Genomic DNA, 18,609 nt, shown 5'->3' on the forward strand with positions numbered 1-18,609 from the left:
ATTTGTCATTTCAAGTTATTTCTTACCAAGTATTTAAATGAACACCTACAGTGTTACAAGTTATAGAACAAAGGCTAATGAGCTGCTGTAGGATTAGTTCTAATATCTTTGTGACTGGCATGAACAGAGTTGGCTGACTTTTTGAAGGTACAGTTCTACAAATTAACTTACTAACACCATAGCTGGCATCAGACAGGACCCAAGTTGCTTTCATCAATCAATTAACTTCCAGAGAAGGTCTGAAATAGTTGCAGAATGCATCAGAGTTAAGCTGGTCATTTGCTAGGAATTTGCACAGTGTTGGACGATTTCCACAAATCAATCAGAATTTTCAAAAGGAGATTGGCCAATTTTTGGAATGCTCTCTGCAATCCTCAATGGCTGTAATACGGTAGCAAAAGACAAAAAAAATACAAAATGTTTTACATTTTTTAATAAAAACCTGTCTTTTTATTGCTAAGAGAAACAGCACATGAAAAATGTAAGAACAATAAGCACCATGGAAGTTATGTATTAACCAGCACAATCAACTTTGCAATGCAGATTTTAAAAAAACATACACTCCACAATGGAAACCTTCCACAGATGTAGCAAGGTGAAAACTACCAATCCCAAAATTATTAACAGTTGTGTATATTTGTTAAAGAACATGAAGCATTACGTACAAAAACAATTCAAACATTTCAACAGCAGTTAACATGCATTCTTCACTTGCCATTCTTTCCAATACCAAATTTACTCTGGTAATGTAACTGCTGCAAAAACGTGTTTTGTTTTCAACCCTTCTGGAAAAGAGAGCTTACATTACAACTAGGAGTTAAAACTAACCATGAAGCAAGGACATATGCCACGTAAAATTAAGACTAAATAGCCTACTATTGATCTGATGGTTTTATCAAAGTTAATAATGTTACTCTTTAAAATTCTGTCAACTCCGTCAGACTCATTTAAAAAAAAAATGAACCAAGGGTAGGTAAACTTTTTTTTAAAGACAGTTTCACCCCAGTTACAAGTCGCACATTAAAAAACATTTCAATTGCAAACTTAAATAAGCCACAATAAATTTGCTTTCAGTATTAAACAGTAGGAGAGCAACTGGTTACACAAACTGAAGCATTAATTGTCAATTCACGAGCATTAACAATACTGATTTTCAGAAAGATGCAAGAAACAGGCTGTGGAGCGTTTAAAGTACTGCATTGATTTGATGCTCCCAATTCTGATTGCCCGTTGTGTAAATATAATATTCTGAAAACTTCCAATCCTGTGCACTTCCACACATGATGTAAGTGATTGGTTGTTACACATGAAAACTCATGACAGTTGTAACTTGACCAATGACCCTCTGACACCAGTCTGCAAAGTTGTGAATGAAGCTGAAAGTTGCAGACAGGCCAGGTCATTGTTAATGTGCGGTAAAAGGACATCTGTGTAAAAGTAAATTTGCTGGTTAAGTTTAAACATCATCCTCTTCATCTTCGTCTTGCGATGATCCTGCTTTGTTGAGTGGATTGGACGTGGCTGATGCTGCTAATTGTGCTTGCTGAGCAGCTTGCTGCATCTGTAACCACTCCTGCTGGGCTAATTCTGCCTGCTGCTGTCTGGCCTGGAATTTTAAAAAAAAGGACATCTGTAAATACTTTCCATAGTAACCTGGTGATCTGCCAAATGACTGAAGGTCATACTGACAGAAGGACAACATCATAATCCTGCAATGATCTAGCTGATCAGATTTCAATACATAATGGAAGAGTCCACAAAGGCAGATTGAAACCAAATGAGACAGCACTCGAGGCCAAAACAGGAAAACACCTACACTCAAAGAGTTTGGGAAACTACAATTATGCTTAAGAATACCATGGCAGTAATATTTATTAACACCTGGTATCACTTGCTTTTCTATTTTCCATAGAATTAGGTTTATCTTCAGGTAGAAACGACATGCTAAAATCCATAATAGTTAAAAGAAACAAACATAATGTTTGCAGAATAAAATATTGCTATTATTTTTATTTAGAGCAGGAGTTTCCAACCTGGGGTCCACGGACCCCCTAGTTAATGGTAGGAGTCCAAGGCACAAAAAAGGTTGGGAACCCCTGATTTAGAGATACAATACTGTAACGGGTCCTTCTGGCCCAACAAGCCTGCGCTGCCTAATCATACCCATGTGGCCAATTAACCCATTAACTGGAGCATCTTTGGAATGTAGGAAACTGGAAGAATCATACGTGGTCTCAGGGTGAATGCACAAACTACCTAGAGACAGCAAGAGAATTGAACCCAGGTCACTGCCGCTGTAATACTGTTACATTAACCACTCAGCTACCGTGCGCCCTAAAATACCGAAGCGTTACAGTTTCAGAAGCCTGCCCCATTTATTACAAGATCAAAGGATCAGAGAAACATAGGTGCAGGAGGCTATTTGGTCCATGTGATCAAGAATGAAATAATCTCATTTCCCAGCTCTTGGACTGTTGAAAGTTCAAAGTAGATTTATTACCAAAGTACATATCACCATATACACTGAGATCAATTTTCCTGCGGGTATACTCAAATCAAATAACCATAATAGAATCTATGAAAGACTGCACCAACTGGGCATCTAACCAGTGGTAAAAGACAACAAACTGCAAATACAAAAATTAAAAAAAATAAATATGGAGAACATGAAATGAATAGTCCTTGAAAAGTGAGTCCATAGGTTATGGGAACTTTTCAAAGATGGGGCAAATGAAGTTGAGTGAAGTAATTACCTTTGTTTCAAGAGCCTGATAGCTTAAGGGTAATAACTGTTCCTGAACCCGGTGCTGTGAGCCCCAAGGCTCCTGTACCTTCCAACACAGTTTACATCTAAATAAGTACAAATACATCATCATCAGGTGCCATGCCCAGATTGAGCTTTGACTGCCATGGCCCACACACTCCTGTTTCGGGTCAAGAGGATCAATTCATTGGTATTCATTTCCAGTTCTCTGGCTGCTGTCTCCATCATCATTTGTCTCTGCCTTCCTTTTGCTTTCTTCCCTTCAATCTTTCCTATAATTACCGTGCATTCCAACTCCTCTTTCCTAATCACATGTCCAATGAAGTTACGTTGCCTTTTCATGATCTCATACATTTCTCTTTTTGTGCTTGCTCTGTTCATGACATCCTCGTTAGATATTCGTTTCGTCCATATGTTTTGCATTTTCCTCAAAAATATCTCTGCTGCTTCGATTCGTTTCCTCATGTTACTAGATATTGTCCAACATTCTGAGCCATATAACATAACTGGATAAACGTAACATTTCAGTACTCTGAGGCGGGTTGTCATACCTAGTTTAGTGTTGGTCAGTATACTCTTCATTCTCGTAAAGGTGTCTTTTGCCATCCCTATTCTTCTTTTGATGTCCATGTTGCACCTGCCATCTGATGTCACTCAGCTTCCTAAGTAGCAAAAGTTGTGTACTTGTTTTATGTCTTCCCCGTTTATTTTCAGCCTGCAGATAGGATTCTCCTCCTTTGTGGATATCACCATACATTCTGTCTTTTTGCGATTGATAGATTTTTGCACTTCCTTCAACAACTATATCAATTAAGTTTTGTAGTTCTTCCTCCGTACTTACAATTAACACAGTGTCATCTGCATATCTGAAATTATTTGATGTTTTCACCACCAACTTTGATTCCCAAGATGTCTCTTATTTTTTGTAATATTGTTTCACTGTACACATTAAATAAATCAGGGGAGAAAACACACCCTTGTTTAACGCCTCTCTTGATTTTCGTAAACTGACTTCACCTATTCTTACAGCAGCAGTTTGTTCCCAGCACAGATTTCTCTGATTAAGCGGAGGTCTTTCGAATCTAGATCTAGAGTTTCCTGTAATATTTCAAATAACCTATTGTGCTTCACTTTATCAAATGCTTTTGTGTAGTCGATAAGACAAACAAACAAATCTTTTTGCACTTGAATAGCTCGTTCTGATAGTATCCTTAACATCAAAATCACGTTTCTTGTACCTTTGTCTTTCACAAAACCACATTGTTCTTTACCTATTTCAGCTTGTATCTTACTTTTAGCTCTTGTCATCACAATTCTTAGAAGTATCTTAGTGATATGACTCATTAAATTTATGGTCCTATGTAATTCACGTTCTATTGCTCCAGTTTTCTTAGGAAGAGTGATAAATACTGATTTTTTCATCTCTTCTGGTATTATTCCAGTCTCATAAATGTCATTGATTAAATCAGTAAGTTTTTCAATTCCATAATCTTCAAAGGCGATAATTTGTTCTAATTACTAATTCATCAGGACCTACTGCCTTTCCTTTCTTCATCTTATTTATTGCATTACGAACTTCAGATTTAAAAATACTTGGACCTTCAAATGTTTTTCTTAATTTCTGGTTTTTTGCCTCGATCGTCTTCAAACAATTCCTGAATATACTCAGTCCACCTGTTCATAATCTTATCTTCTTCCATGAACAAACATTCGAGGTCGGCCGAGGTGCGACAATTGAAACGAATTAGTCAAAGCATCAGCCAATATAATCAAGGTTTGCTCTAGGGGAGTGGCCTTGTCGAGGGAAGTGCCTTGTGAGAAAAGTGAGTGTCTTTGGCGAGGAGGCTGAGGGAGGAGTCTACACCACAGTTTGAGAGGGTGAGAAGTGGTGAAGAAATGACAGGTCAACTGATTCAGTGTGATGCTTGCATGATGTGGGAGGTCAGGGACTTTGATGGTGCCTCTGGGAAGTGGAAAATGTGTCCAGGTTCAGCTCCTGAAGCACCGTGTTGAGGCACTGGAGAGGCAACTGGATAACCTCAGGTTCATCCGGGAAACCGAGAGCTTTCTGGACCAGGACCTACAGCGAGGGATCGTTACACCGAAGATACCTGAAGAGAGAAGGGGGGGGGGGCGACGATGAGGAAGGGGTGGATGCTTGGAGTACAGGAGACCCCGGGGGATATACCTCTTGGAAACAGGTTCACCCTCTTGGAAGCTGTCGGGACAGAAGACAGTGCCAGTCTGAGAGGCGGACAGGTCTGCGAGTCAAAAATTGGCGCTGAAACAAAGCCGAGGAGACAAAAGTCAGACCGAGGCGTGGTAGTAGGGAACGCCATAGTGAGAGGTACAGAAAGGGGTTTCTGCGGCAACAGGTGGGATTTAAGGATGGTGTGTTGCCTCCCTGGTGCCAGCATCAAGGACGTCACAGACTGATTGCAGGGCATCCTCAACGGTGAAGGTGAACAGCCAGAAGTGGTGGTGCATATCGGCACAAATGACGTCGGGAGGAAGAGGAAAGAAATTCTGCAGCGTGACTTCAGAGAACTTGGAAGAAGGCTGAAAAGCAGGACTTCCAGGGTGGTTATCTCCGGTTTGCTTCCAGTTCCTTGTGCTGGTGAGGGCAAGAACAGGGAGCTAGGGGATCTGAATGTGCGGCTGAGGAGCTGGTGCGGGAGGCAGGGATTTAGATTCTTGGACCACTGGGATCTGTTTTGGGGTAAGGATGAATTGTATAGAAGGGACGGGTTGCATCTTAACAGATGGGGCACCAGCATTCTGGCGGGCAGGTTTGCCTCTGCAACACGGGTGTGTTTAAACTAAGTAGTGGGGGCCAGGGGGACAAACTGGAAATAGAAGGATGGAGTTAAAGGGAAAGAGAGAATAAAAAAAGTTAAGACAGACAACAGAATTAATGGGGCAGAAAGCTCAGGAAGGGATTGGAGAGCAAGGCCAAGTGCAATAGGAATCGATGTGAAAGGTGAGGGGAGTAAAAGTATTACTTTAAATGGATTAAAAGTATTATATATGAATGCACGGAGTATAAGAAATAAAGTGGATGAGCTTGAGGCTCAGTTGGAAATTGGCAAATATGATGTTGTGGGAATAACAGAGACATGGCTGTAAGAGGACCAGGGCTGGGAAATGAATATTCAGGGGTATACATCCTATCGAAAGGACAGGCAGGTTGGCAGAGGGGGTGGGGTGGCTCTGTTGGTGAGGAATGAAATTCAGTCACTTGCGAGGGGGGACATAGAATCAGAAGATGTAGAGTCAGTATGGATAGAACTGAGAAACTGTAAGGGCAAGAAGACACCAATAGGAGTTATCTACAGGCCCCCAAACAGTAGCCTGGATATAGGGTGCAAGTTAAATCAAGAGTTAAAATTGGCATGTCACAAAGGTAATACTACGGTTGTTACGGGGGATTTCAACATGCAGGTAGACTGGGAAAATCAGGTTGGTACTGGACCCCAAGAAAGGAAGATTGTGGAATGCCTCAGAGATGGATTCTTAGAGCAGCTTGTATTAGAGCCTACCAGGGAGAAGGCAATTCTGGATTTAGTGTTGTGTAATGAGCCAGATTTGATAAGGGAACTTGAGGTAAAGGAGCCATTAGGAGGTAGTGACCATAATATGACAAGTTCTAATCTACAATTTGAGAGGGAGAAGGGGAAATCAGAAGTGTCAGTATTACAGCTGAACAAAGGGGACTATACACCCATGAGGGAGGAGCTGGCCAAAGTTGACTGGAAAGATACCCTAGCAGGGATGACAGTGGAACAACAAGGCAGGTATTTCTGGGAATAATACAGAAGGTGCAGGATCAGTTCATTCCAAAGAGGAAGAAAGATTCTAAGGGGAGTAAGGGGCGACTGTGGATGACAAGGGAAGTCAAGGACAGTATAAAAATAAAAGAGGAAGTATAACATAGCAAAGATGAGCGGGAAGCCAGAGGATTGGGAGACTTAAGTAGCAACAGAAGATAACTAAAAAGGCAATACGGGGAGAAAAGATGAGGTACGAAGGTAAGCTAGCCAAGAATATAAAGGAGGATAGTAAAAGCTTCTTTAGGTACGTAAAGAGGAAAAAATTAGTTAAGACCAAAGTTGGGCCCTTGAAGACAGAAACGGGTGAAATTATTATGGGGAACAAGGAAATGGCAGACGAGCTGAACAGGTACTTTGGATCTGTCTTCACTAGGGAAGATACAAACTATCTGCCAGATGTAATAGAGGCTAGAGGACCTAGGGTAACAGAGGAACTGAAGGAAATTCACATTAGGCAGAAAATGGTGTTGGGTAAACTGATGGGACTGAAGGCTGATAAATCCCCGGGGCCTGATGGTCTGCATCCCAGGGTACTTAAGGAGGTGGCTCTAGAAATTGTGGATGCATTGGTAATCATTTTCCAATGTTCTATAGATTCAGGATCAGTTCCTGTGGATTGGAGAGTAGCTAATGTTATCCCACTTTTTAAGAAAGGAGGGAGAGAGAAAACAGGCAATTATAGACCAGTTAGTCTGACATCAGTGGTGGGGAAGATGCTGGAGTCAATTATAAAAGATGTAATAGCAGCATATTTGGATAGCAGTAGCAGGATAGGTCCGAGTCAGCATGGATTTGCGAAGGGGAAATCATGTTTGACTAGTCTTCTGGAATTTTTTGAGGATGTAACTATGAAAATGGACATGGGAAAGCCAGTGGATGTAGTGTACCTGGACTTTCAGAAAGCCTTTGATAAGGTCCCACACAAGAGGTTAGTGGACAAAATTAGAGCATATGGTATTGGGGGTAATGTACTGACATGGATAGAAAATTGGTTGGCAGACAGGAAACAAAGAGTAGGGTCCTTTTCAGAATGGCAGACAGCGACTAGTGGGATACCGCAAAGCTCGGTGCTGGGACCGCAGCTATTTACAATATACATTAATGATTTAGATGAAGGGATTAAAAGTAACATTAGCAAATTTGCAGATGACACAAAGCTGGGTGACAGCGTGAAATGTGAGGAGGATGTTATGAGAATGCAGGGTGACTTGGACAGGCTGGGTGAGTGGGCAGATGCAGTTTAATGTGGATAAATTTGAGGTTATCTACTTTGGTGGCAAGAACAGGAAGGCAGATTACCATCTGAATGGTGTCAAGTTAGGAAAAGGGGAAGTACAATGAGATCTGGGTGTCCTTGTTCATCAGTCACTGAAAGTAAGCATACAGGTACAGCAGACAGTGAAGAAAGCTAATGGCATGTTGGCCTTCATAACAAGGGGAGTTGAGTATAGGAGCAAAGAGGTCCTTCTGCAGTTGTACAAGGCCTGGTGAGACCCCACCTGGAGTATTATGTGCAGTTTTGGTCTCCAAATTTGAGGAAGGACATTCTTGCTATGGAGGGAGTACAGTGTAGGTTCACTGGGTTAATTCCAGGGATGGCGGGAATGTCATAAATTGAAAGATTGGAGCGATTGGGATTGTATACACTGGAATCGAGAAAGATGAGGGGGATCTCATTGAAACATATAAGATTATTAAGAGATTGGACACGCTAGAGGCTGGAAACATGTTCCCGATGTTGGGGGAGTCCAGAACCAGAGGCCACAGTTTAAGTATAAGGGGTAGGCCATTTAGAACGGAGTTGAGGAAAAACTTTTTCACACAGGGTTGTGGATCTGTGGAATGCTCTGCCTCAGAAGGCAGTGGAGGCCAATTCTCTGGATTCTTTCAAGGAAGAGTTAGATAGAGCTCTTAAAGATAGTGGAGTCAAGGGATATGGGGAGAAGGCAAGAATAGGGTACTGATTGTGGATGATCAGCCATGATCACAGTGAATGGCAGTGCTGGCTCGAAGGGCCAAATGGCCTACTCCTGCACCTAGTGTCTACTGTCCTTAACTTTCAAACAGCCACCTGAAGAACAGAGGAGCTTTTTACCAGTGATATTCTTGATTTGTTGATGTAACCTTTTTGGATCAGTAATTCTTTCTAGTTGCTCACATTCCTGGTTTAATCTTTCTTCTTGGCTTTTTGACATCAGCTTTTAACTTTTTAATCTAAGGACTTGTATTCTATAGGATTTGCTTTCTTCCGTCTCCTTTCTTCCATTAGATTTTTGATTTCATCTGTCATCCATTTATTCTTTGTGCTTTTTTCTTTTTTAAGAATCACTGACTTTGCTGATTCTACCAAGGCATCCTTCAGAGAGTTAAACTTCATTTCTATATGATTGCTATCATCTTCAACAGATTCTATTTCTAGACTTTGAAATCTATTCCTTACTTCAATTGTAAATTTTTGTCTTAAGTTTTCTTCTTTAATTAATTGCAAGTAGTCAAGGGATTGTTCAGGTTTTTGCTGCTTTAGTTTTTTTAAGTTTTACTTTTACATGACACACTACTGGGTTATGGTCACTATTACAATCTGCACCTGGATATGTTTTGCATTGAGTCACTGAGTTTCTAAATCTTTGGTTTGTAGTAATAAAGTCAATTTGATTTCTAGTGTTATCACCTGGACTTTTCCAGGTCCACAAGCATCTTGGATGGTTTTTAAAGTAGGTATTCATAATGACCTGATTATTCATCTTGCACCATTCTACCCATTTCTCACCTCTCTCATTTCTTTCCCCTAGTCCAAATTTTCCTATGGTATTTCCATCAGCACCTTGTCCTACTTTAGAATTTAGATCTCCCATGACAATAACAATATCTTGAGATTTGCATCCATTCTTTGCTTGTTTAAGCTCTTCATAGAATTTATCTATATCCTCATTTGTTCCATCTGTTGTTGGTGCATATACCTGTATAATTGCTAAATCAAATGGTTGTCCTCTGAATCTAACAAGGAGCACTCTTTCTGATATTGCCCAATGTCCTAAAACACTTGTTTTCATCCTTAAGAATTCCTACTCCATTAGTATGGGATATTTCACAAGAATAAATTAGTGTTTTATTTCTATTCTGACATGTTCTAGCACCTATCCAACGAACCTCGCTATGATGTTAATTTTCAGTCTTTCCATTTCATTTATCACATTGTCCAATCTTCTTGTTTGATATAGTCCTGGGTATGATTCTAAACTGTAATCGGTGATGAGGCTCTGATTGGGGACTTTCAGAGCTTTGGGGAAAGTGAAGTTACCCCTTTGTCATTCATTGCTCCCAGGACCGCTCTGACCCGCACCTGCAAGGGTTCCTGCTCAGGATACGAGCGAAGGCCAACGGCAGATCCCGCAGGTTCAGTAACTGAACATATGACGGAGAAGGCGGATGAGCTACGACCTCAATTGACAATGGCTATAGTACAGGCGGATGAACATTTGGGAAGAGAAATGGCGATTTCTTCAGTTCGTCCAACGGTAGGCAATAGCAAACCACCGTTGTTAGATACTAGGTTTCCTAGAATCTATTTGCTAAGAAAACCATTGCCAAACTCTCAAAATGTATCACACAACAACAGCGTCAAGAGGATCTTCAAGACAATTCTGAAGATGCTTCGATCGGTAGGGTTGATTCCGGTCAGCAGGGGATTCCCGACTGTCATCAAGCTACTGCTCATAAAATTCAAGTAACGCAAATACATACCAAACAAAAATCAAGTTAGAGGAGTTTGGGTGGGTGGGGGTGGGGAGGGGGAAGAGAGAAAAAAAGAGCAAGGACGGAAATCTTCTGTGAGTTAAAACTCAAATGGACGTTCCACAATTAAAGTACAATTTATTTCAACTGTATTCAAGTTCATCTGTAGAAGTACTTGGACAGATTAAGAGAATGGGCAAAGTGGCAGATGAAATATAGTGTAGGTAAGTGTATGGTCATGTGTTTTGGTAGAAGAAATAAAGGTGTAGATAATTTTCTAACCGGGGAGGAAATTCAGAAATCAGAAGTGCAAAGGGACTTGGGAGTCCTAGAGCAGGATTCCCTAAACATTAACTTGCAGGTTGAGTCAGTAGTTAAGGATTTCACAAGGACTAGAATATAAAAGCAAGAATGTAATGTTTTATAAGACATTGGTCAGATTGCATTTGGAGTATTGTGAGCAGTTTTGGGCACCTTATTTAAAGGGGTCCAGAGGAGGCTCATGGGAATGAAAGAGTTAATGTATGAGGCAAGTTTGGTGGCTCCTAGCCTGTAGTTCTGGAGTTTAGAAGGGTGGGGGAGAAATCTCTTTGAAACCTGTCGAATATTGAAAGGCCTAAATAGAATGGACGTGGAGAGGATGTTTCCTATAGTGGCTGAGTGGCTGTGACCAATGGGCACAGCCTCAGTATAGAAAGACGTCCCTTTAGAATAGAGATGAGGAGGCATTTCTTTAGCCAGAGAGTGGTGAATCTGTGGGATTCATTGCCACAGATGGCTATATTTAAACAGAAGGGTATATTTAAAAAGGAGGTTTATAGGGGAGAAGGCAGGAGAATGGGGTTGGGGTTGAGAAACTGCACCATGAGTGAACAGCTGAGCAGACTCCCTGGGCTGAATGGGCTAATTCTGTTCCTATACATTATGGTCTTCAGGTGTTCTTGCCCTGACCATCAAAGTAACTTGAAAGCAAACCTTCAATGCAACTTTCTAACCAAGTGACTGGGTACAAAAGTGCACCAAAACCTTTCAGGGAAAAAGGGAAGGTGGCTGAAGGTAGATGAAAGTCTTGAGAGGTAGCTAAACTCAGAGGTTGGGGAAGCATAATGATTCTACAACCATAATTGGAGTGTATGTGCTAGAAGGAGCAGACTGATCTACTAATGGATAGAATCAAAAGCATGGATGGCATAATCGAGTTTTAATAACCAGACGAAGCTGCATGTTTGGGGGGGGGTGAGGGGTGGTGAAGAAGCAAGGTAAAAAAGATTCTGAATTTGGTGGATTAGAGCTGGGAGTCAATAAAGCTATTAAAAACATGTAATGAGAGTAGCTCAGAATCAAAAATTTGATTTGTCTAATGACCTCAACTGGAATAAAACAACATAGCATGTAATCTGAATTTACAAAATTGCATTTTACTGATTTAAAAAATGGAATTAAAGTTGTAGAAAAACGGAGCAGTAAAATTAAAACTTAAAAACTGCCTGTATGAGAAGTACAAGGATGTGAAATTTCTTTCACTGAAGAACAAGAATCAGCTGGGGTTTTATAACAATCTCGCAGTTTTGTGACTATCATTACTGAAACCGGGGTTTTAATTGGCAATTTATGCTAATTATTTGCACTTAAATCCCCCATCTCTGTGGCTCTAGATAAGTGATTCAGACCTCTGGTCGGAAGGAAGAGAGATAAAGCAAAACTGAAAATCTGTAAAAGCATTCCTAGCAAATTGTTTGGAGGCACGTTATCAATAATCTCAAAGGTTGTGGCAGCAAAATGGTTGTATCGCTAGGATAGGCAGGAAGGCATAGGCGGTGGTGTAGCTCCGTTGGTAAGAGATGGAATTACATCTTTGAAAGAGGTGACAAAGGGACAGAGAATGTTGAACCTTTGAGGGTGGAGTTAAAAAATTGAAAGGGTAAAAAAAAAGAGGATCAGATATAGGTCTCCAAATAGTAGCTAAGATGCAGGTTGAGATTGCAACGGGAGCTGGAAAAGGTTTGTGATAAGGGTAATGTCACAGTTGTAATGGAGGACTTCAATATGCAAGAGGATTGGGAAAATCAGGTTGGTGACAGATCACGAGAGGGAATTTGTTGAATGTCCACAAGATGGCTTTTTCGAGCAGCTTCTGCTCGAGCTTACTCAGCGAAAGGCTATCCAAGATTGGATGTTGTGTGATAACCAGATCTTATTAGAGAGTTTAACAAAGGAACCCTTAGGAGGCAGTGACCATAATATGATTGAATTCACACTGCAATTTGAGAGGGAGAAGCATAACTCATATGTATCTGTATCACAATGGAATAAAGGGAATTACAGGTGGACTGGAGGAGGATACTGGTGAGGATGTGAGGATGACGGCAGAGCAGAGATGGCTGAAGTTTATGGGAATAGTTCACAAGGCACAAAATAGACATGTCCCACAGAGCAAGAAGTTCTCAAATGGCAAGGTAGGCAACCGTGGCTAATTAAGGAAGTTAAAGAGTAAAGGGAAGTGAGAGTTGATATTGGACCACTGGAAAATGATGCTGGTGATATACTAATGGGGAACAAAGAAATGGCAGATGAACTTAATGGGTACTTTGCATCTGTCTTCACTGTGGAAGACATTAGCCAATGGTCCGCGAGTGTCGGGGAGCAGAAGCGAGTGCTTTTGCTATTACAAAGGAAAAAGTGCAAGGCAAACTGAAAGGTTTTAAGTGGATAAGTGATCTGGGCCAGACAGACTACATCCCAGAGTTGCTGAAGAGGTAACGGATGCATTGGTCATAATCTTTCAAGAATCACTTGATTCTGGTATGGTCACGGACCACTGGAAGATTGCAAATATCACTCCAATCTTTAAGAGGGGAGGAAGGCAAAAGAAAGGAAATTAAAGGTCAGTTAACCTAACCTCAATGGAAACTGTTGGACTCAATTATTAAGGATGAGGTTTCAAGGTACTTGGAGATTAATGATAAAATAAGTCAAAGCCAGCATGGTTTCTGTCAGGGGAAATCTTGCCTGACAAATCTGTTGGAATTCTTCAAGGAATTAACAAGCAAGGTGGACAAAGGAGCGGAAGTAGATGTTATTTACTTGGATTTTCAGAAGGCGTTTGATAAGATGCCACACACGAGGCTGCTTAACAAAATAAAATCCTATGACGTTACAGGAAAGGTACTGGCATGGACAGCAGAATGGCTGACAGGTAGGAGGCAGAGAGTGGGAATAAAAGGGGTCTTTTCTAGTTGGCTGCTGATGACTAGCGGTGTTCCACAGGGGTTAGTATTGGGACCGCTGCTTTTCACATTGTTTGTCAATGATTTAGACAATGGAATTGATGGCTCTGTGGCAAATTTTGTGGATGATATAAAGGTAGGTGGAGGGGTAGGTAGTGTTGAGGAAGCAATGCGATTGCAACAGGAGTTAAACAAATTGGAAGAATGTGCAAAAATTGGCAGATGGAATAGTATTGAGAAATGTATGACAATGCATTTTGGTAAAAAGAACAAAAGTGTGGATTATCTGAATGGAGAGAAGGTTTAAACATCAGAGGTGCAGAGGGACTTAGGAGTCCTCGTGCAAGACTCCCAGAAGGTTAACTTACATGTTGAATCTGTGGTAAAGAAGGTAAATGCAACGTTGACATTTATTTCAAGAGGAATCGAATACAAAAGCAAGAGGTAATGCTGAGCCCTTATAAGACACTAGTCAGGGCACAGTTGGAGTATCGTCAACTGTTTTGGGCCCCATATCTCAGAAAGGATGTGTTGCAATTGGAGAGAGTCCAGAGGAGGTTCACAAGGACGATTCTGGGAATGAAGGGGTTAACGTATGAGAAGCATTTGGCAGCTTTGGGCCCGTACTCACCGGAATTTAGAAGAATGCATGGGAATATCATTGAAACTTGCCGAATGTTGAAAGGACTAGATAGGGTGGATGTGGAGTGGACGTTTCCTATGGTGGGGGTAACCAGAACTAGAGGGCACAGCCTCAAAATTGAGGGCAACGCTTTAGAACAGAGGTAAGGAGGATTTTTTTTTAAAGCGAGAGAGTAGTAAATCTGTGGAATGCTCTTCCACAGACTGTGCGTATACTTAAGGCAGAAGTTGATAATTTCCTGATCAGTCAGGGCGTCAAAGGATATAGCGAGAAGGCAAGTATATGGGGTTGAGTGGGATCCGGAATCAGTCATGATGGAATAGCAGAGCAGACTCATGGGCTGAATGGCCTAATTCTGCACCCATGACTTCTGGTCTAATGGTAGAGTTATTTTGCTGGACTTGTTCTTCGATCGATCCTGACTTCTAGATTGCTAGTTGAGTGATTTAATCACTTTGCTATTACACACTGTACCATTTGTTTTACTATTTAAAACTACAATGTTACTGATTGCACTAGTACTTCAATTGTATACTGAAGTAACCACAGTAGCATTCCTTCATTTTATGTTCTGAAGATAACTGAAGATATTTTCCTAGCAATTTGATGGCTGATGAAAAGCAGTTCTGATTCCACAGTCATACCACAAAATAAATTCAAGCCACCCATTTGCATGCCAGATGCTAGCTATACATATCAAAATAAGGAACACAAATTAATTTACACAGCATACAAATTGAATAGAAGTCGGTCTGAGCAAAACAAAAGTATGGTACTAGGCCTCACCCACAGGGAGGTTCCATCCCTATATACTGCCAAAGGTACAGACGAAAACCAGAGGAAAAAATAAGATCTATATTCTTACACACTGCTGAGAACACAGGAGAGAGAATGAGAATCCAATTTCACAGTCTGATGGTTTCTCAGGCGCTCCCACTAAGGCATCCAATTTCCATCTTCCCAACTGTATTTGATTTTTATTAAATAGAAGGGATTCAGACACTTTCAGTTTATTTTGTACACCTCAAATTTGTTTTCACTTGTCGAAATTGTAGAACGTCACCTTCTTTGATCTCCTGCCTAAAGTTCACAGTTTCTCTTTGTACATGGTTTAATTTTAGTAATTCTTTTCAGTGTTGAGAGAAAATGGGATCGTTTGGACAGTACTCTGTGAAGCAGAGCTCAACTTGTCTTTTTATTAAGTGTTTCATCCTAATATTTACATAATGATAGAATCAAGTTAACTTTTAATTCTAAAATTCTTTACATAGCCATGTATTTCTACTCTCTTCATAGAACATTAATAAATGTACTCTATTTGTTGTTCAAATGGAAATAGAAACTGCTTGAATAACTTAATTCATTTAATTTTATATTTAATATAGAGCTCAACTTTATCAAAATAAATCTTCTGATGAATTATACATTATAGGACCTGTCCTGGACCCATCATATAAATGTATTGCAAAGAAAGCACAACAGCGCCTCTACTTCCTCAGGAGTCTGCAGAAATTCAGCATGATGTCAAAAACCATGACAAACTTCTATAGATGTGTACTGGAAAGTGTATTTACTGGCTGCATTACGGCCTGGTATGGTATGGAAACACCAATTCCTTTGAGTGGAAAATCCTACAAAAGGTAGTGGATTCAGTCCAGTACATCACAAGCAAAGTCCTCCCAACCATCAAGCATATCTACATGAAATGCTGTCGTAGGAAAGCAGCATCCAATATCAAAGATCCTCACCACCCAGGCCATCTTCTTTTCTTGCTGCTGCCAACAGGTAGAAGGTACAAGTGCTCACACCACCACATGCAAGAGCAGTTGCTACCTCCCAACCATCAGGCTCTTCAACAAGAAGATAACTACACTCATCTATTGAGAAGTTCCCACAACCAATGATCTCACTTTAAGGACTTTATCGTGTTATTTCATTCTCTTGTCATTTATTGCTATTTATTTATATTTGCATTTGCACAGTCTGTTGTCTTCTATGCTTGTGCTCTTTCACTGCTACTGTTTACAGTTACTATTCTATAGATTTGCTGAGTATGCCTGCAGGAAAAAAAATCTCAAGGTTGTATCTGGGGACATGTATGTACTCTGATTTCAGAGTAATTTTACTTTGAACGATTGATCTGAACAGCCACGAAAGCTCCTTTTTCCTGCAGATCTAGCTATTTTGTAGGTTAACCGTGCAAGCACCCAACTGGTTACAGCCGGTGTTAATTAGGATCCAAGCAATAAGCTGTTTGGATCTTTTCTCTCAAAAACTAAAAGTAGATGCTCAGGACAATTAGACATCATGTCAAAAGAAACATCACAAAAACAGCCGCATGTCAGAATAACTCATGATAGAACTTTATCTAGACACTCATTTTCTTCTCTGATAATTTGCCACCCATCTACTTGAGGTTGGCCTCAGACTCTATCTAATATTTTTCCTCTAGAAAATCCATATACGCACACATTGGGGAACAAGTTCTTCTTTAAATACAGTGATTAATTTCTAGGCCATTTGTATCAAGTGACTCTTTAATGTGCACTGTTGTAAACGAAAGCAATTTTTACATAGTTGCACCTCATGATTCAAAAACTGACTTAATGCTTAAGTGTCAATGGAAGTTACTTTTTAAAATTTGCTTTTAGGTATTTAATTAGAATCAGGATTATTACCACCAATACATGTCATGAAATGTATAGCTTTGTGGCAACAGTACAGTGCAGGCTTAAATTATTTCAAGTTAAATATTAGTATATACCCAAGTAGTGAAAAAGAGCAATAGGGAGGTGGCGTCATGAGTTCATGGACCGTTCAGAAACCTGATGGCAGAGGAGAAATGAACTGCTCCTAAAACATTAAGTGTGGATCTTCAGAACCCTGTACCTCCTCCTTGATGGCAGTAACGAGAAGAGGACATGTCTCAGATGGTGAGGGTACTTCATGATAGATGCTGTCTTACTGAGGCATTCCCTTCTCACAATGTCCTCAATGGTGGGAACTCTGTGTCTGTGACGGAGTTTGCTGAGTCTACAACCCTCTTAACCATTCTGTGCATTGGCATCTCTGTACTAGATGGTGATGCAACCAATGAGAATGCTTTCCATTGTAAACATTTTAATCTGCTTATTAATGTCTTTAGAACATCATTGGGCATACTTATGTTTGGAGTGTATATGGAGATTGCCTTCATGACATCCCTGCGAGAAGCTCAAGGCCCTATCCTCACAGTTAATGAGGATTTTAATATAAAGTTACTGCAACTTCACCAGTAAGACCATAAACCACAGGAGCATAATTAGGCCACTCGCCCCATTGAGTCTGCTCCACCATTCAATGGCTTATTTATTATCCCTCTCAGCACGTTTTCTGCCTTCTCCCTATTACTTTAGATGACCTTACTAAGCAAGAACCTATCAACCTCTACTTTAAATATACTCAATGACTTTGCCTCCAGAGCTGCCTGTGGCTAAAGAAATTCATCCTCATCCCTGTGCAAAAGAGACACTCTTCTTCCTTCTTTTCTGAGGCTGTGCCCTTTGGTCTTAAGACTCCTCCACTATAGGAAACATCCTCTCCACATTCACTCTATCTAGGCCTTCCTCATTCTTCTAAACTCCAGCCAGCTCAGGCCCAGTGCCATCAAATGCTCCTCATAAGTTAATCCTTTAATTCCTGGAATCATTCTCGTGAACCTCCTTTGGATCCCCTCCAATGACAACACATTCATTCTTCTTAGATCATGAAGCCAGAATAGCTCATGATACTCTAAGTACGATCTGACCCATTATATGCTTGTTAACATTTCATTTGCCTTCCTTGCCACCTGCAAATTAACCTTTAAGGAATCCTGCATGAGGACTCCCTGCGTACCACTGATTTCAGAATTTTCTTTCCCTTTAGAAAATAGTTTGCCTTTTTTTTCCTTCTACCAAAGTGCATGACCAAACACCTCCTTACACTACATTCCATCTGCACCTTACTACAAAAGTCCCCAATAAAAAATTAAATTTTTAGATTTTAAATAAAAAGTAAAAACCTCTGAGAGGATTCCAGGAGGCAGAGGCAGCGTGAGCGAACCTTGTAGCGAGAAGGCTGCAGGATGGCGCACGAGCCAAGGCTTGATTCCATTTCACCAGTTATAGCTTCCACTGTTCACCGATTAAAGCGATGAGGGCAATTGAAACTTCGAGGCAAATGCAGAGGCCTGGAGATCGTTTGGGTGCTCCAGCACTCTGCAGTCTCCAAGAGGATTCTGGGAGGCAGAGCAAACCTCATAGCAGGCAGGCTGCGAGACGGGGCACAACCCAATATTTTGCTTCATTTCACCAAATTAAAGCCTTCATTGTTCATCAACTAAAGCGAGGAGGGAGATGAAGCATCAAAGCGAGTGCAGAGTGTGAGCAA

General features: G+C 40.6%; 1 protein-coding gene across 1 annotated transcript in view; it reads right to left on the reverse strand.

Annotated features, from left to right (window-relative positions):
- Positions 1–410: 410 nt before the first annotated feature.
- The window catches only part of dr1 (down-regulator of transcription 1), a 42,380-nt gene continuing 24,181 nt past the window's right edge, over positions 411–18,609 (reverse strand). The window contains exon 3 of the mRNA XM_063065045.1: positions 411–1,606. Coding sequence (XP_062921115.1) covers positions 1,457–1,606 — 150 coding nt within the window. The 3' untranslated portion in view covers positions 411–1,456. The remainder of the gene's footprint in view (positions 1,607–18,609) is intronic.

Source organism: Mobula hypostoma, chromosome 12, assembly GCF_963921235.1.
Source record: "Mobula hypostoma chromosome 12, sMobHyp1.1, whole genome shotgun sequence".
NCBI classification, from domain to species: domain Eukaryota; kingdom Metazoa; phylum Chordata; class Chondrichthyes; order Myliobatiformes; family Myliobatidae; genus Mobula; species Mobula hypostoma.